General features: G+C 37.8%; 1 protein-coding gene across 6 annotated transcripts in view; it reads left to right on the forward strand.

Moving 5' to 3' along the window:
- Positions 1 to 24,679, forward strand: part of LOC127413962 (MAP/microtubule affinity-regulating kinase 3-like) — a 52,586-nt gene that overhangs the window by 24,290 nt on the left and 3,617 nt on the right. For 3 of the 6 annotated variants that reach the window (XM_051651555.1, XM_051651558.1, XM_051651553.1), the window contains exons 6-16: positions 398 to 468; positions 1,796 to 1,852; positions 3,948 to 4,184; positions 4,271 to 4,390; positions 5,692 to 5,791; positions 11,720 to 11,832; positions 11,924 to 12,074; positions 12,271 to 12,467; positions 16,477 to 16,580; positions 16,852 to 17,091; positions 17,376 to 17,402. In XM_051651555.1, the coding sequence (XP_051507515.1) occupies positions 398 to 468; positions 1,796 to 1,852; positions 3,948 to 4,184; positions 4,271 to 4,390; positions 5,692 to 5,791; positions 11,720 to 11,832; positions 11,924 to 12,074; positions 12,271 to 12,467; positions 16,477 to 16,580; positions 16,852 to 17,091; positions 17,376 to 17,402 (1,417 nt within the window). Of the gene's footprint in view, positions 1 to 397; positions 469 to 1,795; positions 1,853 to 3,947; positions 4,185 to 4,270; positions 4,391 to 5,691; positions 5,792 to 11,719; positions 11,833 to 11,923; positions 12,075 to 12,270; positions 12,468 to 16,476; positions 16,581 to 16,851; positions 17,092 to 17,375; positions 17,403 to 22,881; positions 22,992 to 24,679 lie in introns of all 6 variants that reach the window. The other 3 variants (XM_051651556.1, XM_051651557.1, XM_051651554.1) reach the window with 3 other exon arrangements.

Genomic DNA, 24,679 nt, shown 5'->3' on the forward strand with positions numbered 1-24,679 from the left:
TATGAGTAAAGTAAGGTCTGTAGTAAACATTACTTTAAGATACGTGGACGTTTTGTTCTAGAACATAAATTACACTTTTATACCACAAAAAGTTAGTTTTGAAGCCGTTGTGTTTATTTCTTTTATTGTTTTTTTTTATTTATTTTTTATTATGTTGTTTCAATGTGGCTTAGAAATTCTCATTTGAAGCATGACTGCCATTGTAAAAACCCACTGGAAAATCCCAAGGGAACCCATGGCTCGAAACTGCAGATTCTCTTCCTGGTTTTTGGACTACAACCTGAACAGCTCTATAATCAACTGAAAAAGTCCTGGCAATTCATTGGTCAGAAGTTGTTGGATCTCTGCCTGTTTTTCTTGGTCATTATCCGTGACCTCCGGTCTTTGTCTTATGCAGGTGAAGTGTTCGACTACCTTGTGGCTCATGGGAGGATGAAGGAGAAAGAGGCCAGAGCTAAATTTAGACAGGTGCAGTTTTTCTTGCTCTCACATTTCAGCATTTCAAAAACAGTGATGTTTGTTTTCTGTTCTGTGTGAGTTTAAAGGGATAGTTCACCCAATAATGAAAATCCCATATGTGGATGACTTTCTTTTTTTCTGCTGAACACAAACAAAGATTTTAGAAGAATATTTCAGCTCTGTTGGTCCTCTTAATGCACATGAATGGTGACCAGGACTTTGAAGGTTCAAAAAGCACATAAAGGCAGCATAAAATACTCCAGTGATTAAATCCATGTCTTCTGAAGTGATATGATAGATTGATCTGTTTCTCACCCACATCTATCATATCACTTCAGAAGACATGGATTTAACCACCGGAGTCTTATGGATTACTTTTATGCTGCCTTTATATGCTTATTGGAGCTTTAAAGTTTTGGTCAACATTCACTTGCATTGTATGGACCTACAGAGCTGAAATATTCTTAAAATCTTCATTTGTGTTCTGCAGAAGAAAGAAAGTCATACACATCAGGGATGGCATTAAGGTGTGTAAATGATGAGAATTTTAATATTTAGGGTGAACAATCCCTTTAAATCAGTTCATTTGTCTCAACTCAACCTGATGTGTTCTGTACTGGTTTGACCAGCAATGACTCCGGCCCATAAACACACACACATACATTCTCACAAACACATACCTTGACTGTTATTACATAAATTCTCATAGGAGCCCATGTGACACTAGTAAATAAAAATGTCTCTGACTGCACAGAAATTTTAGTAATGGAAACAGAAGCCAGAGCTGGACATTGCGAGCACCAAGACACTGACATTTAAAAAATTATTTAGTTAATGTGATTTTATGTGTTAAACAGTGCTATTCTTCAGGCCATGTTATTGATACTCTATTTTTGTTGGTTCTTAGTATGTTACATCATACTTTAAACTAGGGATAAAGCAGTTAGTCATCATCAGCAGGGTTGAGTGTGGCTGATTATGTGAAACTGTAGAGCCAGTCAATGCAGCCCATTGAATTTTGGAAAAAGCTATCAGTGTAAGCAGACACAACCTATGACTGTAGCCGTGCTGCCCTGAACCAATGCCCTTTTCATGAAGCTTATTTAGAAATTTCTGGTTATGTGTAACACAGAGTGGATGCAAGCATTGATTAAAACAAAACTTTGAAAGTTGTCAATGGCTAAATTAAAGTTGCTAGAGATTAGCAGAGTAAAAATGCAGAATAAGGGTGATTATTTACTATTTTAAAATTATTATAAATTGACTTTTTTTTTTTTTTTTGCATTGTTGTCTTTTTAAATAACAAAGACAGCCTGATTATTTTTGCCTTGTTTAGATTGTGTCAGCTGTGCAGTATTGTCACCAAAAACACATTGTGCACAGAGACTTGAAGGTAAGCAGTTGTTCTTGAGCATAAACAATGAGAACTGGGAAATAGCTTTGTACAGTTGAAGTCAGAAGTTTGCATACACATTAGCCAAATAAATGTAAACTTTGAATTTCACAATTCCTGATATTTAATCGTAGAAAACATTCCCTGACTTAGGTCAGTTAGGATCACTATTTTAAGAATGTGAAATGTCAGAATAATAGTAGAGAGAATGATTTATTTCAACTTTTATTTCTTTCATCACATTCCCAGTGGGTCAGAAGTTTACATACACTTTGTTAGTATTTGGTAGCATTAACTTTAAATTGTTTAACTTGGGTCAAACATTTTGGGTAGCCTTCCACAAGCTTCTCACAATAAGTTGCTGGAATTTTGGCTCATTTCTCCAGACAGAACTGCTGTAACTGAGTCAGGTTTGTAGGCCTCCTTACTCGCACACACTTTTTCAGTTCTGCCCTCAAATTTTCTATCGGATTGAGGTCAGGGCTTTATGATGGCCACTCCAATACCTTGACTTTGTTGTCCTTAAGCCATTTTGCCACAACTTTGGAGGTATGCTTGGGGTCATTGTCCATTTGTGACTGAGCTTTAACTTCCTGGCTGATGTCTTGAGATGTTGCTTCAATATCCACATAATTTTCCTTGCTCATGTTGCCATCTATTTTGCGAAGTGCACCAGTCCTTCCTGCAGCAAAACACCCCCACAACATGATGCTGCCACCCCCATGCTTCACGGTTGGGATGGTGTTCTTCGGCTTGCAAGCCTCACCCTTTTTCCTCCAAACATAACAATGGTCATTATGGCCAAATTGTTCAATTTTTGTTTCATCAGACCAGAGGACATTTCTCCAAAAAGTAAGATCTTTGTTCTCATTTGCACTTGCAAACTGTAATCTGGCTTTTTTATGGCAGTTTTGGAGTATTGGCTTCTTCCTTGCTGAGCAGTCTTTCAGGTCATGTCGATATAGGAATTGTTTTACTGTGGATATAGATACTTGTCTACCTGTTCCTCCAGCATCTTCAGAAGGTGCTTTGCTGTTGTTCTGGGATTGATTTGCACTTTTCACACCAAACTACTTTAATCTCTAGGAGACAGAATTAATCTCCTTCCTGAGCGGTATGATGGCTGCGTGGTCCCATGGTGTTTATACTTGTGTACTATTGTTTGTACAAATGAACGTGGTATCTTCAGGCATTTGGAAATTGCTCCCAAGGATGAACCAGACTTGTGTAGGTCCACAATTTCTTTTCTGAGGTCTTAGCTGATTTCTTATGATTTTCCTATGATGTCAAGCAAAGAGGCACTGAGTTTGAAGGTAGGCCTTAAAATACATCCACAGGTACACCTTCAATTGACTCCAATTAGCCAATTAGCCTATCAGAAGCTAATTGCCTAAAGGCTTGACATCATTTTCTGGAATTTTCCAAGCTGCTTAAAGGCACAGTTAACTTAGTGTATGTAAACTTCTGACCCACTGGAATTGTGATATAGTTAATTAAAAGTGAAACAATCTGTCTGTAAACAATTGGAAAAATTACTCGTGTCATGCACAAAGTAGATGTCCTAAATGATTTGTCAAAACTATAGTTTGCTAATATGAAATCTGTGGAATGGTTAAAAAATGAGTTTTAATGACTTCAACCTAAGTGTATGTAAACTTCTGACCTCAACTGTAGTTCTATAAAAATAAATTGTATTATTATGTATAAGCAAATGTGTATTAGCATGTGTATTTCAAAAGTATTTGGACACTTAATTCACAATTAAAAATTAATTAAAATATCAAAGTGGCATCTGCAAAAAATGACATTAGAGTTGGACCAGAACATGTTTTAAATACTTTTTGTCTTCATTTTGAACAGTATCTCTATGGGTTTGTGATTTAGAAAACTTACAAATGTAAATGTAAAACCTTTTTGTGCATTGCTTTGCCTAAAGTCTGTTTGAGCTGTTTTTCATTTAAATGCATACCACTTGGTTTGATATTTTGTGATCTAACTCAACTTCTTTGGCCACTGTATATCATGCATGTGTTGCCGACACAGTTGCCTTTTACCCTCTTTATGTTTCTTTCTTACCTCCCGTTTCTTTCTCCAGGCTGAAAACCTGCTGCTAGATGCTGATATGAACATTAAGATAGCTGACTTTGGCTTCAGTAATGAGTTCATGGTGGGAAATAAGTTGGACACATTCTGCGGCAGCCCTCCCTATGCTGCCCCCGAGCTCTTTCAGGGGAAGAAGTATGATGGGCCGGAGGTGGATGTTTGGAGTTTGGGGGTCATACTCTACACGCTGGTCAGCGGATCCCTGCCCTTCGATGGACAGAATCTCAAGGTTTTAACTTCATTTTGTCAGTATTTAGTGTATGCATGTGTGTTTGTGTGTATCAGTGAATACTGACTACTGTGTTTATTCTGCAGGAGTTGCGTGAGCGAGTGTTACGTGGTAAATATCGGATCCCTTTCTACATGTCCACGGACTGTGAGAATCTACTCAAGAGGTTCCTGGTTTTAAACCCAGCGAAGAGAGGAACATTAGAGGTGAGCTTTTCTCTTCTTCTTTTTCCATCACTTTATTTTTCACTTTTCTGTGAACTTCACTGGCTGACTTATTGTCATGTTTCAGAAAGTGGTTTTATGTTGAATGTTTAGCTGGGTTAAATAGAATATATAAGATATATTCACGATATAAGGATAAACATCATTGTGAATATCGCTATGATTTTAACACACTTTTTAATTGCCCATGTACGTTTCTAGAAGATCTTGTCAATAATGTTTGTGGTGCAATTTTAGAGAAATAGTGTGTAAAAGGGATAGTTCACCCAAAAATTAACATTCTCTCATCATTTACTTGCTCTCAGGCCATTACAGATGACTTTCTTCTGCTGAACACAAATTAAGATTTTTAGAAGAATATCTCAGCTCTGTAGGTCCATACAATGCAAGTGAATGGTGGCCAGAACTTTAAGGCAGTATAAAAGTAATCCATAAAACTCCTGTAGTTACATCTATATATTCAGAAGTGATATGATAGGTATGGGTGAGAAACAGATTAATATTTAAGTCCTTTTTTAAAAGAAATCTCCACTTTCACATTCTTCTTTTGTTTTTTGGCATTTCACTATCTTCGTGCATATCACCACCTACTGGTCGGGGCTGTTCAAAGGTGGAGATTTATAGTCAAAAAGGACTTAAATATTGATCTGTTTTTCACCCACATATATCATATCACTTCAGAAGACATGGATTCAAGAGGGTGAGTAAATGATGAGAGAATTTCACTTTTGGGTGAACCATCCCTTTAAGATGGTGTTTAATTATTATCTTTTATATAAACTTCAGTAGCAAAAAATGGCAATAGCGTTTGAAAATTCAATTAATTTCTGTGAATCGGTTTAAATTTTCCATTTTAGTAAATCGATTTACTTTGATTCATTTGTGTCATCACTGAAAAACGTTTACGGAACTCTCCATGTGACATTTTGCATAAATGAAAATGTTTTGGTAAAAATATAAGTAGCTAAATATTGTGGTGTATTACTTTTTTGTTTTATTTGTGCACATAAATGAAAATGATTACATACTAGAATTATGAACTAGATTATTTTACTGCAATTAATTTTTGCAATAATCTTTTTGAATCTTTTGAAACTGGAAACAAATTTAAATAATGGTACTTCTGATAAAATAACAAACAAAAATGAAACACCTTTTAAGACATTTCAGAGCAAATATAAAACTCTTCAGATATACATTGAATATCATCAAAATGTGATCGAGATACACTTGTTCCGTCCAGCCTGGACAATAGGACTATGATTCTGAACTTTATCTTTCAGCAAATCATGAAAGAGCGCTGGATCAACGCTGGCTTTGAAGACGATGAACTCAAACCTTTCACTGAACCAGAGGCCGACATCTCTGACCAGAAAAGAATAGGTAAGAAACATCACTCATGTGACTGTGAATGTCTTAATGAACTCCTGGTCACTGCAATTCTTTAACAGCCGTTTTAGTTAATGTTCAGGCAGGAAAGGCAGTGGACAATTTCAGCTTAGGAGCCGCCCTCTATTAGAGCAGGTCGAGGGAGACTCTTACCACAACACAGAGAGAACACATGTAGAGACCATGAAATAAGGGCATGAGGGGTGTACTTGTTAGTGTTGAGTGTTACGTAACATATAGCAGCTGGCTCTCTCTTGTCTATCGACATCTCTGATGTCTACTCCTCCCTCTCCCGCTCTCTGTCAGCAAGGATCTCCCTGTGTTGCAATGTGATATGATCACAAGTACAAGTTGAGAGCGAGCTTGGCTTACAGTAACATGAGGCATAGCAGTGCAGAGCACCCCTGCTTTGTACGCATATCTGCAATCAACCTATGTCAGGGAATTTTAAATTGTGGTTTCCTGTTATCTTAATTGCCATGGAAAAGTCTCAATATCTCAATAGGCAGGGTTCCCACTGTCATGGCAAATATGGAAATATCAGGGAAGGCATGGAAAAGGTATGGAAATTTATAGTGAATATAATTTTTCCTAGTTTGCTCTACTCTAAAACATCCACTTAATATTGCTCTTTTTTTAGTGCAATCTATAGAAAATAACTTATAATTAAATCCTTATAGAGTAACCATGATTTTCTAGAAAAAGTCTTGAAAATTCACTGGTCACAAAGAATATGAGCCCTGTATATACTTATTTCAAGGATGTAAACTATAACAAATGAATTAGAACACTACTGGCCTGGGAGCACTTCCAGTATCATTACTGAATTCTTTAAATAAAACTACGAGTTAACATTTTCTTAAAGAACATTAAATGTTTGCCTGAAGTGACTTATCCAGACATGTTGTTGATATAAGCACGTCTACACGAGAGAGGCGATGAAATTGTATCATAGAAGCTCATAATTATTTCCTCAGCGGAAAGATTGGGAATATTGGATCGCTCCTATTATAATCAATGAAGCTGTCTGTGTGATCTTCTTACCAGTTAGTGAGTCATTTTGGATAAAAGTAGGTGCGTTTACATGGACCCTAGTAACCCGTTTGTGATCGGACTAGTAGCACAGTCTGAATAAAACGTTCTCATGTACCATGTCAATCAGAATGAATTGGCCAAATGTGATGTAAACTTCATTCGGATTGTAAGGGGTGGTGTAAACCTTTTTCATTTGAGAAAAAAATATTTGCCATGTAAATGCTTGATCAGATTGCTTTCTGAAACTGGGACGTTGCGCGCATGTGTCCATAACTGATGCAGTAATGGTGTCATGACAACAAGGGAATGCTGAACTCTGAGAAGACGTGTGACCAATAGAATATCGAAACGTCACACACTACCGACCTTTAATAGTATTTAATATTGTTTTTTATTGTTGCTGGAGAGTAAGTAGATGGCATTTTTTAATGTTTTAAATTTACATTTTTATTAATTGTGATGTATTGTTTATTAAAACCAGAGGCCCTCGCACGACATCATATCCTCGTTCGTTGCGTTCTCTGAAATAATCATACATGCACAAAGTTTAGTGTGACTGCCCCTTCAGTTCTCTTGAGAGCACGTGAAGATGAACTGTGTCTCAAGCGCTCTGATGTGCGCACCGTCTACAGAGTCTCGTATCAAACTCCTGCGAAAATATAAACAAGCTATAAACTTATCAAATATAAACTTTAATAGTGAACACAAAGTGCTCCGGTTTCACCTTAATTTAACGACTCTGTAATAGCGAATGTCCGTGGTCGTTGCGGGTTCATTCACGCATTGTTAAACCGCACCGCTTAAACATCAATGGCACGAACGGTATAAAGCTCTGATTTTTATAAAAATGATTTTCCACAGCTCATGTTGTCTGGAGTTCTTTGTATACTGAATGTTCCTGGACAGATATTTTATCAATGTTTTTTCCATGGAATGATCCAAAAACACTTTAAACTGCAGTACGGCCCATTGAAGAGACTAAGTCTTTCCCTCACAGCCTCGTTGTCATTCTCATTAAAATTCTCAAGGTAACCTCCTTGTGGTGGGGTGTGTTGTGTGTGGATGCCACGGAGAATAGCGTGAAGCCTCCACACGCTCTATGTCTCCGCGGTAACGCGCTCAACAAGCCACGTGATAAGATGCGTGGATTGACGGTCTCAGACGCGGAGGCAACTGAGATTCGTCCTCCGCCACCCGGATTGAGGCGAGTCAGTATGCCACCACGAGGACTTGGAACGCATTGGGAATTGGGCATTCCAAATACGGGAGAAAAAAGGGGAGAAACCCCCCCCCATTCAACCTTCCCTCAGAACAACTTCACTCACTCATACTTCACTGCTGCTTCTGCGTCACGCACACACTTTGAGAACGCGCGAGACAGAGGCTCCTGGTTTTTGCCGTCAAGACTTCAAGAAAGACAGGTTTATTTTAATTAATCAAGAGAAATAAAATGGTTGGAAATAAAAGGGCTTTGAATCATTCTCACAGTTGCTGACAGGTTAAAAATAGCTATTGTTAATCTGCAGTTAGCATGTTACTGATGTGATATTTGCAGTGAAATTGTGACATTCATCTTAAGTTCTCATTGCCAGTATATTGAACCGCTTGTATGTATAATCGTAAAACTCTGCAGATACAGTGAAGACATTAGAAAATGTTCAGTTTAGACAAGTTTTTGCCCCGTTTAGATTGGGAAATGAACGAGTTACGGATGTAATAAAAATGGATATGACTTTTTTCAGACCGCTCTCCGTAAAAGCTTTGTTATAAATGCATAATGCAGAAATTTACATTTACATTAACATTACATTTTTATTCATTGTCATTTACACATTAATGTGTAAAAACCAGTGTGACGGTTGATGTTGAGAGGAAAACTCTCCAAAACTCTTTAAAAACTGCAAATGTTGACCTCTGAGACAATGGTATGATATCCGCTAATGCAGCATTATGGAATTAATTAAGACTGAAATCGCGATGTAGCCTTGCATGTCATATTGGCGTTAAAGTCGCCATGAAATCAAAATTAAAGTTTTGCAGCGTTTTGTCTATATTTATTCCCTTTAAGGCTAGTGTACTTCCATTACATTTAAAATCAGTGGTCTATCTCAACCGGCTTGACAGATCGAGGCACAGTCATGACGCCACAAAGCGCCTGAGAAAATGTGTCCAATCAAATGCTTTCTAGAACAAGAACACTCCCTGCCCTAGCATGTGTGGCTGTGTTCTAACTGACGCTGATCATGCCTTCACAGGGTACTTCGAAAAGAGCACAATCCATGTTGTAGGGTAAATTCCAAACAGATTTTACGATAAGAATCGCTTAAAAATTAGTTTTGACTTAACATTATCACCTTTCAGCTTTCTGAAGGCCTCACAGTGGAGGGTAATTGTGCGTAGCCGATCACATTCCTGATAATAGTGCAACATAGTGTATTCATTTCATGGTTTGTTACCTGACACACAAATGGAAATCCGCACCAGCTATCCCTATAAAATGATTTAAGAAATCACGAACAATAGGAAAAGTCATAAAATTCAATGGTCAAAAGGTGTCTGACACACACACATGAGCACACACATCGTGACATATTGAGGAACTTTGAGAACATCTCCGGGGTACTTATCACAAATAGCCAAGCTCTTGAATCTGGAATGTAGAGTACATGGCCACTCTGGGCTTGTCTGCCTCCCCCACCCCCACTTTGAGAGAAGCCTCACGTTGACAGGAGCATGCTGAAGCTTGGCAGCCCACAGTTGTACTTGTGCATGTAGAGGAGTTGAAACAGAGGTTCCCTTGATGTGCCTCTCTGAAGGAAAGCACTTAAACCATGCAACATATGGATTCCCATGAGAGAGGAGTAGGTTTGATTCACCATTATTAAATATACCCTAACTTCTTGTTTCTCTCTCATATATGCATTAGAGAAAACATCCAACTGGCCTTAGTGCTTCAACATACAGATTCTATGGATCTGTAAACATTTTTGTAGGACAGTGCAGAAAGTGCAGCAAAGTTGAGCGAGAGAGAGACAGGGAAACGGGCTTTTTGGACATGACGGACTGAATGTGAATATGGGTCCCTGTGAGCCAACAGGTTTTTATTTGTGATACCAATGAGCTACCAACTGCACAAGTTATTCACGTAGACTCTCTCTGTTGTAAATTATAAGCCTACATTGTGTTATAAAACAGTATTTGGTTACAGTCCTGAATGCCGATTGGTCAATACAGTGTTTCAGATTTTCTAGATTTTCAATATAGTAACAGCTATGGGGAAGATTCTCACGAAACCGGTCAAGAAAATGTCCTGGTCATATTTAACCCCAAATTAAAACAGAAAAAAAGCATGATATTATAGTTTGCATAAAGAAAATGAAGATTGCATTGGGACCATGTAAAGGAATATTCCGGGTTCAAAACAAGTTAAGCTCAATTGACAGAATTTGTGGCATAATGTTGATTAACACAAAAATAAATTTTGACTCGTACGTCCTTTTCTTTAAAAAAGAAAAAAAAAGAAAAAGAAAAATCAAGGTTACATTGAGGCACTTACAATGGAAGTGAATGTGGCCAATTTTTGGAGGCTTTAAAAGCAGAAATTTGAAGCTTCTGATTTTATAAAAGCACTTTCATTCATTATTTTGTTAAAACTAATGTATTATTTGAGCTGTAAAATTGTTTAAATCGTAAATTTTACAGCCGTTTTAAGGCTTTAGAGATTTGTTGACATTATATCTTCATACCAACAACTTCTGTTGAACCTGCAATATTTCTTGCAGATTTTTTGCATTGTTACATTGTTTTCGGAACACTTAAGCACACTTTACCCCCCAAACTCATTACTGTAACACGTCTGGACATTTTACTTTTCCCATTGTTTTCAATGATGATTCTCATTACTGTATCAGTCTTTTAATTAAAGTCTTTTGATTTTTTTTTTTTTTTTTTTTTAAATCTGTGGGAAAAAAAGTCGGCGCCAAGGCAGTACTATAACCCCAATTCCGAAAAAGTTGGGACAGTATGAAAAATGCTAATAAAAACAAAAATGAGTGATTTGTAAATTATATTCACCCGTTGCTATATTGAAAGCACCACAATTACACATTATATGATGTTTTACCTTGTACAGTAATTTCAAATCGGATGATTGCAACACGCTCCAAAAAAGTTGAGACGGGGCAATTTAAGACTAATAACAATTTGACGAGTTGAAATAACAAGGCAATGTGAAACGGGAGATGTTAAACAGGTGAGGCAATTGTGTCATAGTATATAAGGAGCTTCCAAAAACAGCCCAGGCCTTAAAGAGCAAGGATCATTCGAGAACAGATGCTTCAGCAAGTAATCCAGCACTTTGAGAACAATGTTCCCCAAAGACAAATTGGAAGGATTTTGGGCATTTCAATCTCTACAGTGCACAATATAATTAAAAGATTCAATGAATCTGGTAAATTCTCGGTGCGTAAAGGGCAAGACGAAAACCACTTCTGAATGCATGTTATCTCTGATCCCTACAGGTTATGCAGTGTCTGCATAACTGAGGGGGTGTGATGTAATTATGATAACATGCATAATATTTAATTATCCTTCCTCAATCTCTAAGTTAGACAATTCAGACTTCAATTACTGTATTTCTTTATAGTTGCATCAATGTTTCAGCACGAGAGACTCGCATAGCATTCTAGAAACAAGATGTTTTCATTTTCTGAAGAAAGTGGGAATGCTGCTTGATCATGCAAAAGTCTTCAAATCCATAACCCTAAGTATGAGCAACGGGAATAGTCATGCTTGCCTTAGGAGGCAATACTTTTGAAGTTATTTTGTAAAGCACTAAACTAGCATAGGAAGGACCCTGTGAATAAATCTTTGTGTGTCGTTCTACAGATGTGATGGTGGGTATGGGCTTCTCCAGAGAAAAGATCCACGAGTCTTTATCCAAAATGAACTATGACGAGATCACAGCTGTATACTTACTGCTGGGCAGAAAGACCAATGAGGTGAGCTCTTTATGTAACGTCGTTCAAAGTAACAGATATTTTGTGACTGGTCCACACCACAAGTGTTTCTTGCTGGTTTTGTGTGTTTTAGGAGGTTATTGACTCCATCTCCAATACTAATCTTTCTGTGGTGAAGACCAGGCCCTCTAGTGAGATGAACGGCCAGTCACCAACTCACCTGAAGGTCCAGAGGAGTGTCTCATCCAGTGAATCCAGAAAATCAAGACGCCATAGTGACCAAGGTGGATTGTGTCTAACATTTACATTTTAGCTCAAAATGGTGCATGTGAATGTCTTGAAGCTAAGATAAAAGAAGATTGTACTGGTATAACTCTGATAACAGGCCAACATAATAGGACCATACAGAAGATATTCAGTTAAAATGATGGCGCAAAAACAATACTGAACCAGTTTATCTCAATATGCTGTTTTTCTCAGTTGGAGTCACTAACTCGGCGTTGAGTAACTCTAAGAGGACGGTCCCCGGCATAGCTGATGATGTCAAACAGGAAGGTGGGGTCACAGTACGTAAGCCCCCCTCTCACAGCCCCCCCAGCCCACTGCTAGGTAATGCCAACAACCCCAACAAAACAGAAATACCCGACCGCAAGAGAGGCAGCACCAGCACACCTAATGTGAGTTCACTTTGTTTCTGTCCTTTCGCGTACAGTACAAATAGTCAGTTTGCTTTGTTCCAAAATGTAGCCAGCTACCTACTGCCTACATAGACGTCTGCGTTCTAAGGCAGAATCCTACCCACCGTGGACCCTAATAAGTGAATGATTTGGAACAGTCTACATAGGCAGCAAGTCTGTTCGTCATACAAATAGCGCTCCACATAGGAGACTCGACTTGCTATTGATTTTAAGAGTTTGACTTTAGCATGCTTCTAAGCTGGTGGTGTAAAAATGCATTGAACACACATACACATACTGGGTGAAATAAGAATTTTTTTACTACAACACTATTTTTATCTATACTTTCAGCATGGAACGAAATGTACATTTATTTATTTTATTTTATTTCGCTCACCACATAATCTGAATCTTGGATGCAGTTTTTTTTTTTTCACAATGCATTCTTGAATACCTTCTCCATGATGCTGCCGTAGAATTTGGTTAATACAAGTTTGAATAATCAAGATGCTTACCTTTTGGAAAATACTTCGCTTTTGGGAGCACCCACAATTCCTTAAAATGTTGTCTCTGTAGGCAGCTTATTAGGTGGATTTTGTCAATTTTGCCGATACCGATTACTAAGGTGGTGAAAAAGTCCCATAAACGATTAATCTGCTGATAGTTTTTTAAAATCGATTTACAGTGTTAAAACGTAGAACATTTTTTTTCTTAGCATGATGGGCACAGACATAGAGACTACAACAGTCCAAAATTAATACAATCCCAAATGCAGTTTTAACAAAAAAATCTAAACCTCAATAATGACCAGAAAAAAATGAAGATTTGGTGAATAACGTGGGACTTTTAAATGGTGGTCGACTGATATGGGTTTTTAATGGCCGATAATGATATCCAGAGAGCAGGGTGGCGGATAGGCCGATATAATGCTGATATATCACACAATTTAATACAGCAAATAACATATACATAAAATTGCAAAAAAAATAAAAATAATAATAAACTTTTATTTAGCACATTATTCAGTATACTCAATTTCACATAAAATTTCAACTTTATTAAAAAAATAAGATTGTGTTTAATGTGGTAAATAGCAGTTTCTTCTGATTTCTGTTTATTCATCTAATTTTATTTATTTATTTGCAAATAAATAAATAATAAATTAGGTAGAAGGAAATAACAACTGTGCATACAATCATCTTGCAACCACGGATTATGTGCGCATTAGCAAACGCATTTTCTCACAGAAGACAGAATCAAACCAATTGTATATACAGTGCACAGTGAATATGGCATTTACTCCAAGCACGTGAAGCGATTACTTTGAAGTTGCTCTCACACGCTTGTGCGTATTCAGCAAGCAGCAAACACTTTACACGGCCCGGATCGCCTGCTTGGAATGTCATGGACAGCCTGTCATGTAGGTTTCGTAAATCAGAGGAACTGAGTTTTGATCCAGGTTCACTGAACACACTCTTCAGTTCAGAGGAAGAGTGCTCAACAGGAAGAAAAAGCTGGATTTTTTTGTGTGGTTAAAGCGAGATGTCCGCATACAGTGCCTATAAAAAGTATTCACCCTCCTTGGATGTTTGTATATTTTATTTTTTTAAATATTAAATCATAGTGAACTTCATTTGGCTTTTTTGACACTGATCAACAGAAAAAGTCTTTCATATCAAAGTCAAAACACATTTCTAATATTAGAAACTAAGTTTAACTAATATTAAACACTAAAATAATTGATTGCCTAAGTATTCACCCCCTTTAATGCAACTTGTCTAAATCATCACTGTGCAACCAACTAGTTTTAAAATTCGCTCAGTTAATTAAATGGAGATCACCTGGGCACAGTCGAGGTGTTTCAAGTTATTTTAGTATAAATACACTTGTGTCTGAAAGGTCCACTTATTGGTGAGTCAGCATCTTGGGAAAAATAACACCATGAAGGCAAAAGAACACTCCAAGCAAATTTACTGAAAGGTTTTTGATAAACATAACTCAGGGGATGGATTCAAGAAAATTTCCAAGTCCTTGAATATCCCTCGGAGTACTGTGAAGTCAATAATTAAGAAATGGAAAAAGTATGGTACAGCAGTAAATCTGCCTAGAGCAGGCCGTCCTCAAAAACTGAGCGGACGTGCAAGAAGGGGAATAGTGAGGGAGGCCACCTATGACTCCTCTGAAGGACTTACTAGCTTCAGTTGCTGAGATGGAAGAGACTGTGCACACAACAACTGTTGCCTGGGTTCTTCATCAGTCACAGCGTAATAGGAGAGTGGCAAAGAGAAAGCCACTATTGAAAAAAAAAAAAAAACATGAAATCTTGGCTAGTGTTTTCCAGAAGGCATTTAGGAGACTCTGAAGTCAGCTGAAAGAAAATTCTATGGTCTGATGAGACCAAAATTTGGCTTTCTGTCCATCAAACCAGACGCTATGTTTGACTCGAAGCAAACACCGCACATAATCAAAAATACACCGTCCCCATCGTGAAGAATGGTAGTGGTTGCATCATGCTGTGGGGATGCTTCTCTGCATCAGGCCCTGGAAGGCTTGTAAAGGTAGAGGGTAAAAAGAATTCTGCAAAATACAGGGAAATCCCGGAGGAAAACCTGATGCAGTCTGCAAGAGAACAGAGACTTGGGTGAAGATTTGTTTTCCAGAAAGACAATGATCCCAAGCATACAGCCAAAGCTACACAAGATTGGTTTCAAAACAACAAAGTTAATGTCCTGGAGTGGCCGAGTCGGAGTCCAGACTTCAACCCGTTTGAGAATATGTGGATGGACCTGAAAAAGGCTGTGCACTCACGATTCCCACGCAACCTGACAGAGCAGTTTTGCAAAGAAGAATGGGGAAATATTGCAGTGTCCAGATGTGCCAGGCTGATAGAGACCTATCCAAATAGGCTCAAGGCTGTAATTGCTGCCAAAGGTGCATCTACTAAATGCTAATTTGAAGGTAAGCCCCCCCAGCCCACTAATTTGAAGCTAATTTTAATACTTATGCAACCAAATATTTTGTTTAATATTTGTTATTAAATTAGACTTATTGGTAGAAGTATGTTTGACTTTTAAATGAAAGAGTCTTTTTCTGTTGATCAGTGTCAAAAAAAAAAAAGCCAAATAAAGTTCACTATGATTCAATATTAAAATAAAATATAAAATAATCCAAGGAGGGTGAATACTTTTTATAGGCACTGTATTTACAAACGGTATGTGATATAAGAATGATATTTGCCTTTTTATCATTAGACAAGAAAGTTACAGGGAACTGTTAAAAGGCCCATTGTACAAAGGTGCCACGGATTGTTCCTGGCAGGCAGCAGATGCCCTAACCCCGCCCCCTCCCTAATCCTAACCAAATATAGCCTACAAGATAGAGAAGCCTTCCAGGACCAATGTATGGCACCTTTCTCCCATCGCGTGTTAAGAGTCTGATAGAATACGTGCTTTAGAGGTAGATATGTGAGCGCTCCAGAGGAACTGCATTTGCTCAAGTATTGTGAGGTTCATGAATTACACCTTTTTAAATGATATATCCGCATATTTGCAGATGGTACTGTATATGATATTAGTTTTATTGATATTTGTCTTTTTATTTTTAGACAAGAAAGTTAAAAGTTACAGGGAACTGTTGAGGAGAGAGAGGGAGAATGAAACAGGCGAGCACTTTAACATAGTGAGCTCGTGCTCGTCTGTCGCAGCTCTGATATGTGGACTTTTTAAATGAGACTTGTTGCACACCGGTCTATTATTGTAGTAACACGATGGCACGTTAACAACCAATCTGTTCTATCTGTAGAATCCTACAGCGGAGGCCATAGAGGAATAAAAAAAACTGTCGGCATTGATTTTTCCCGATAACCGATAGTTCCAAAATGTAACTATTGGCCCTGATTAATCAGTAAAACCGATATTTCGGTCTACCTCTGGAACAGAGCAATGGTCTCCTGTATAATTTCACATAATATGATAGAGTATTATACCTGTAGTTTTCTGATGTCACACAGAATAACTCTGGATCTGGAGGCATGTCAAGGAGAAACACATATGTGTGCACTGATAGAAACAATGGCGACCGCCTTTCTGTCATTCCCAATGGGAAGGAAAACAGGTACAGTGTGGAGTATTGGTTGTTCTACTTGTGTACTGATTGCTGTAACCCATCTTTTTTTTCTTTTCTTTATACCACAAAACATGTTTACATTTAGTAGACGCTTTCATACAAGTCCACTCGCAGTGCATTCAGACTATACATTTTATCAGTATTTGTGTTCCCTGGGAACGAACCCATGACCTTGCTATTGCTAGTGTCATGCTTTACCAGCCACAGTAAGCCCATGCAAATGTTGTGAAACCAAGCCTGATTTTGTTTCCGCCTTTAGTGTGTCATTGTCTCCTGGCTCTCGGGACCCTGGTGCCTCCACTCACAGCATCAGCACCGCTGCCACACCTGATAAAACGCGTTTCCCACGAGGCACTTCGAGCCGCAGCACCTTCCACGGGCAGCTGAGGGATCGTCGCACAGCCACCTATAACGGTCCCCCTGCCTCACCCACTCAACCACGCAGCCGCGGTAATGCCAACAACTTGCTCACCAAGCTCACCTCCAAACTCACGCGGAGGTAAACACACCCTCATATGCATATAAACGCACATACACAAATCTAATCATGCATCACCTGTTTTTACAATACAACAGACTTATAGCTGCTCAGCTCACAATAGTGTATTGTCAGTTTTGTCTCTAGTTGTTAAGGAATTTTGGTCTGAATTTCTTCCCCCTTTCCTTACCTCCCCTCTTCTTTGATTTTTGTTATTTTTATATTTTCTCTTAGGTTCAATAGACTATAGTTTTATTTTGTCCATATTTGTAATGTCTCTCCTTTTTTCATCTCTTGTGTTGTAGAAATATGTCATTCAGGTTTTCCAAAAGGTAGGACTTTGAGTTTGTCGGGTGTAAGTCTCTCTTTTAACATAATGAGAGGAGTCTGACGCACTAACCTGTAGTGATTTAATTGCAGTGATTTGGGGTTTAATGCTCTCACAGTGGTTGATTACAGCATGCTTTTAAAACACTGCCTGCATCTTAGTGCGACCAGATCAAATCAATCTGCTGCTCTTTAACTGATTGCTTCTAATCAAAATGTTTGCATGACACAAGCTGATTGTGCAAAACAATGTGTATGACATAATTTGACATTAAAGGGACATTTCACCCAAAAATCTTTGCATTATTTTCTCACCCTCATGCTATCCCAGGTGTGTATGACTCTTTCTTCGCCAGAACACATTTGAAGAAAATTAGAAAAATATCTCAGCTCAGTAGGTCCTTAAAATGCAAGTGGATGGTGATCAGACTTTTGAAGCTCCAAAAATCACAGACAGTCAGCATAAACGTCATCCATACGACTCCAGCGGTTAAACTTCTAAAGCATTACGATTGCTTTTGGTGTGAAAAAGATCAATATTTAAGTACTTTTTAACTCTAAATCGTTGCTTCCATTAAGCTTCACGAGAGGGTGGAGATCTCTCGTGTGACGTATTCACGTTGCCATGATACGGAGGTAATCTCACATTCTCCTCTCCGTTGAGACATCCAGGATAAGCACACAAACAACCATTGCGAGTAAAGAAACCGATAAATACAGATTTAAACCAAAATCAACGAAGCTACTGTACAGCATTCCTCCTCCTCACTTGTAAACAGCGCTGCTCTTCTGGCTGTGACTCGCGTGCCTCAGTTCTCGCATGTTCCAAATGCCAATGCATACAACTGCTGGATGAAGGATGATGTAGAGTTAAAAAAAAGGACATACATCTTTATATTTTTCATGCCAAAAGCGATTGTGCCACTTTAGAAGACATTTATTTAACAGTTGTTGTCATATGGATGACGTTTATGCTGACTGTGATCAGTGCGGATCACCATCCACTTGCATTTTAAGGACCTACTGAGCTGAGATATTTTTCTAATTTTCTTCAAAAGTGTTCTGGTAAAGAAAGTAAGTCATACACACCTGGGATACCTGGGAGAACTTACATTTTTGGCTGAACTGTCTCTTTAAGAAAGGCTTTTTGTGAATCATTCTATTAATTCAGCAAGGGCTTTTAGTATATTCTTGGCTGTAAAATGTGTAGAGAGATATGTTTGGCATTCATCAGACAGAAATGTTGGATTTATAAATATAAATCATTCAATAACAAACAATACCGATAAAAAAAATAGTTCAATCTCATTGAAATAGACTTATGTAATATTTGTGTGTGCTTATCAGAGTAGCACCAAAGTCTTCTTAGAAAGTCAGTCCACTCTGTGGCCATCTTTGGAGCATTCTCGGGCAGGCTGGGCAGCTATTTTTCTATGTAAACAAGTGGCAAATAAGTGCAGCTCATATCTTTTTGAATAGGGAAAGACCAAAATCTCCAAAATGGTTGGTCAAGATTACGATCAAAGGATATATTTCAAATCAGCAATAAAATATGACAACACCGGTATCATAAATTGTGCTACTTTACCTCAGATTACGGGAAAAAAAAAAAATTCTCAGCTTCTCTAGCCAATGCACTTGTGCGTTCTCGAGTTGACTGACAGGCGATGTCTGTATCTAAAAGGTGATTGTCTCTTTTACCTGTAAGGCAGGACTTTCTTTTTTTACATCAGTTGACTGTACCAGTTTCTCCTTTTAATTTTAATAGAAGTGGCCCCTAAATGGCCAAGCTCTGTAGAATTCAATTTGTGTGACGTGCAGTTGCCAGTGTAGAGCGTTACAAATCGGTCACTTTTGAGGTTCCATTTCTAGTGAAGATGCCTGTTAGCAGTAGACAGCAAGGCGACTTGCTAGGTTTTGAAATTAAGCAAAGAGAGCAGGAGAAAATTTAAATGGGTAAATTGAAGGGGTTTTGAGGAAGATGGTTGAAATTTTCAATGAAATCCAATATTGATATGATTTGCTTTGTTGAAAAATAGCATGACAAATTGTGGATATCTCTCCCATTGTGAGAAGTAATGAGTGGTTTGTAGCATAATGGACTCATTTGATAATAGTACACTGCCATCTGGTGGTAGATAGTACACTTAGGGTGTTGCACATTTGGTTTGTGTCAGGAGTCTGAGAGCGGTTCATAGAAAGTTTTTTCTAATATTATTATTATTATTTCAATAACAATAAATTGAAGTAATAATATTGTAATTAATATAATATACTCCAAAAAGAAATGGTGTGAATGGATAGTGGGCTGAGAGCCAGTTGCAATTAAAATGGACTAAGATTAGATTAGTCCTCTTTTAGAGCAGGGACAGTGTGACTGCAACTGCCCTTTAAGTGAACCCCGATTGGTTCACTTAAAGGGATAGTTCACCCAAAAAATAAAAAAAATCTCTCATCATTTACTCACCCTCATGCCATCCCAGATTTGTATGACTTTTTCATCTCAAAAACACAAATGAAGATTTTTAGAAGAATATCTCATAGGTCCATACAATGCAAGTGAATAGTGGCCAGAACTTTGAAGCACAAAAAGCACATAAAGGAAACATAAAGGTAATCTATAAGACTCCAGTGGTTTAATCCATGATTTCAGAAGTGTTATAAGTGTGGGTGAGAAACAGATCAATATTTAAGTCCTTTTTTACTAAAAATTCTTCTCTCTGCCCAGTAGGTGGCGATATGCACGAAGAATGCAAATTGCCAATAACAAAAGGAGAAAGTGAAAGTGGAGATTTATAGTAAAAAAAAAAAAAAAAGACTTTAATGTTGTTCTGTTTTCATCTGTTTCTCACTTACACCTATCATATTGCTTCTGAAGGATTAAACCACTCGAGTCGTATAGATTACTTTTATGCTGACTTTATGTGCTTTCTTGAGCTTCAAAGTTTTGACCACCATTCACTTGCATTGAGTGGACCTACAGTGCTGAGGTATTCTTCTAAAAATCTTTATTCTGCAGAAGAAAAAGACATACTATGACTTTCTTCTGCAGAAAAAATATTTAGATACACATCTGGGATGGCATGAGGTTGAGTTTAAATGGGAGTTTGGATCCTTTAAATCGGACTCTGTAAATCTCTAGATTACACTTCTTAATCTCATGTCTCGTTTAATTTCTCTTCTGTTTTTCTTTACCTTTCTCTTCCTTTACCTTCTTCAGTTCAATTTATGCATCATCACAGAGGTTTTTTTGTGAACAAAAGTGGAAGTTTTTTTAATGTGTGTGTTCTTTGAAGGGGTACACTGAATGAAGGGGTACACTTAATGTAGTGTATGATCAAAGAACAGTAGGGGTGTGTGTAATTCATATGCTCTAATATGGTCATGTGCTTAAAAAGCTGTCATGCGGGAGGAGCCAATGGTTGGCTGTAGAGTGCAACAGTGACCGCCCACTTTTTCAACCATAGTTGTTCCGAATGTATGTTTTCCAGTTAATTTTCTCCATATTTATGGGATCAAAATCCGCCAAATGTATTGCGGTCACGGATTCAAAAATAATAAGCGTGAATCAAAAAATAGTGCAGATAAAAAAATAATTAGCGCAAAATTAAATAAAAAGCGCAGATCAGAAAATAACAAGCATGAATCAAAAATATATAAACACATTTAAAATATGTTGCAAAAAACAACAGAAAATTTAAGCAAAGTCATCCGAATTGCAAACAAAATCATGTTTTCCTTGGTTACATTACTGTTTTTTGTGCTCTCTGACATATTTTCATTTTTTTGTACCCTTACGCTGTATTTTTCTTTGCTTTTGTTTCCAAGTTCTGTGCTTGATTTTCCAAAACTTGTGAGTAGAGTTTCATGTAAATCAGGGGGCATTTTGTGTCCCTATTGGTCCACTAGTTCTTGATCGACAGCTTCTCCTCTAGCCAATCATTCGAAGAGGGGAGGTGACGTCACTCCAGTGCGACTCTGACGGCTGCTGCTCAATATTATATTATTTGTGGTTGATAAATACGCTGCTTGTGTCTGTTTTGAGTATTTTCTGCCAGCTCTAGGAAACAATGTGTTGTCAGAGTAGACCATTATCATAGTCTGTTAACACATGTATCGAGTCAGCTGAATTTAGTTAGCAGAGTTTTAGTTTAGGCATTATTTAAGACTCCCTTGTTTGTAGGTTATTGGCTGCATATCTAAAAAAAAAAAAAAAAAAAGAAGGCTGGGTTGGTGTGAATGTTTGATGCATGTTTTTACTAGCTGTATCAATGTAGTCGTGAGTTCAGAACCCAAATTGATCCATATAACTTGATTTCAACCCAACTTGATTTATAGCCAAGGAAAACATGATTTTGTTTGCAATTCGGATAACTTTGCTTTAATTTCTCTTTTTTTTTTGCAGCATATTTTAAATGTGTTTATATATTTTTGATTCATGCTTGATATTTTTTGATCTGCGCTTTTTATTTTTGCGCTTAATTTTTTTATCTGCGCTTATTTTTTTGGATTCACACTTATTATTTTTGGATCCGTGACTGTAATACATTTGACGGGATTTTGTTCCCATACATATTGAATTTAAAAACAACTTCAATAAAGAATTCTGAGCCTTGAAGCAAACCAACTAGCTCCGAGATGAATTACAACAAATAAAAACCCATTTGATTCAAAGCAAAAATTGTATTTTAAAATCAGCGTTTAAAAAAGACAAAATTACTAGACTGGGTAGTTAAATTATTGAATGTGAGAATGAACTACTTATTCCATTAAGCATCGCAAAAGACGTAATAGAACAGAAACAACAGTACAATATAAACATCCTTAATGTTTTAGAAATGTTTTACCTTCAGTAAAATAAAAATGTTTTAGAATGTTATTGGAAAATATTCAAATATATTCAAATATGAGTTGAAAAATGAGAGTGGGCGGTCACTGCTGAGCTCTGTTGGCACAATTCCTGTTTCCATGGTGACCGTGACTTCTCTGATTGGCAGATCTCTTTTTAGGATTAGAGTTAGTATACTGTAGTATACTAGAAGTTGGTTGTTAAACATAATTTTATAAAGTTGAAATCTCTTCTTTATTCCCCGCTAAAAATGTCTGAATGGATAAAACAAATGGGATTTTTACACCCATAGTCCTACTATTGCATTCTATAGGCATAAATTCTTCAAAAGAACATATGGGCATGTCTTAAAGAAGGTTTCTGTTGGGATGAGCCAGTGCTGGCTATTAGGAAGGATTTAAGTTAAAAAGGACTGTAAGCTGCAACAGACCTTCAGCAAGTCACCTTCGGATTTGTGCCTTACAAAAAAATAAATGAACCGCACAGATCACACACATTCTTTCATAAACCTAAAACATAAAGAAATGCTCGATTTACTGTTTAAACTGTGTCTCAATCTATCCCTCTCTTTCCTGTCTTCTCTTCCTGCCTCCCCTCCCTCCCTGTATCTCTTTCTGTCTGGCTTCCTCCCCCAGGGTCACTTTTGACCCGAGCAAACGGCAGTCTGCCGTCAAATCGGGGCCGGCTGCCCCCTCTGTGCCCCCCACCCTCACAGTCCCCTCCAACCCTGCGGCAAAGACTCTTAGTAAGTCTGCGCTCCACTCGTTAACTGTCTTCCTCTTTCTTTTTCATCTCCCTCTCTACCTGCCTCCTCCATCTGCACCTCTCTGAACATGTGGCTCTGTAGTAGCTATTTGTTTTATCTGCATCCACAAGTTTAATTTTTCTTTCTTTTTGTCGGTTTTGAACTGCTCTTTTCTTCCAGATTAAGCTGCTCTGGATTTAGGGAGTTGTAAGAATTCACAGATGAAGAGTAAGGGCTCGTTTAAACACAAATAAACAACTACACGTTGAGATACAAATGTATGTGTGTGAGAGAGAGAGAAGGCGAAAGACATGTTTTGTCTGTCGTCTCTAGGGTTCCCACGGTAATGGAAAGACTCGTATAGATATATTGGGGAATTTTAGGGAGCAAGTTGTGATTTCTGGGCCTGGAAAAGCCAGAAATTAATAAAATATTCAAATGTACACTTAGTAATTTTAATATTTATGTTGCACTGGCCAGTATTGCAGTCACCTTGGACTTACACTGACACTTACCGGTGTGGATGCACTGCCATTGTAGAAATGCCCTATTTGCAGTCAGCCATGATTAATAATTATTCCATGAGCGAAAGGGTCCTTTCTTTATGTAAAACTTTTTTAATGAAGAAAAACATATTGAGTGCACCTTTAAGTCATAAAAAAAAAAAGTGTGTAATTTCTTTTTTTCTGCAGTAGTTGGGTGATTGTCACGAATCTTGTTAAGAATATGTCCTGATCCTATTTTACTTCAAATTTAAAAGAAAGAAATAAGAAATATTTTGCATCTAGAAAATGTAGCCTATTTTTTGGGGCCATAAAGAAGTTTTTTTTTTACATTTTCATGACTGCTTTTTACAGAGAATTGGGGTGTAAAATGTGCTTTAGTGTCCTGAAAATCCCATCACAGTGCTGAAAATCTTTATGGTCCTAAATGTAGGCCTCATTTTCTCCCCAAGTTGGAATGCCCAATTCCCAACGCGCTCTAGGTCCTCATGGTGGCATAGTAACTAGCCTCAATCGGGGTGGCAGAGGACGAATCTCAGTTACCGTCAGTCTGTGCATCTTATCACGTGGCTTGTTGAGCATGTTACCGCGGAGACCTAGCGCTTGTGGAGGCTTCACGCTATTCTCCGCGGCATCCACGCACAACTCGCCACGCGCCCCACCGAGAGCAAGAACCACATTATAGCGAACATGAGGAGGTTACCCCATGCGACTCTACCCTCCCTAGCAACCGGGCCAATTTGGTTGCTTAGGAGACCTGGCTGGAGTCACACAGCACACCCTGGATTCGAACTCACGACTCCAGGGGTGGTAGTGAGGCCTCATTTTCTTAATTAAAAATATAATTTCATTTTTTATTTTTTAATTGATTTAAGGGGACACTTTTGTGACAGGTTTCTTGAGAATCACCCAGTTATGCTCAGCTTTAAAATATTCATTGACTAGAATTTACACATTTTAAGTGCAATATCTGTAAATGATTTTCAGGTTTTCACAAATGACTGGAAAAGACATTGAAGATTATTATTCAAAAAGGTGTGGGAACCCTGAGTCTCTATCAGTCTGAACAATGGCGTATCCATAAACACACTACGACATGCATCCTCTCGCATGCGAAGCGCACAGACCTTATATCTGTGTATCCATCTGATGTCAGGTCACAAGTAATGTCTCGCATCCAGTGCG

This window comes from Myxocyprinus asiaticus, chromosome 23, assembly GCF_019703515.2.
Source record: "Myxocyprinus asiaticus isolate MX2 ecotype Aquarium Trade chromosome 23, UBuf_Myxa_2, whole genome shotgun sequence".
In the NCBI taxonomy this organism is placed as follows: Eukaryota; Metazoa; Chordata; class Actinopteri; order Cypriniformes; family Catostomidae; genus Myxocyprinus; species Myxocyprinus asiaticus.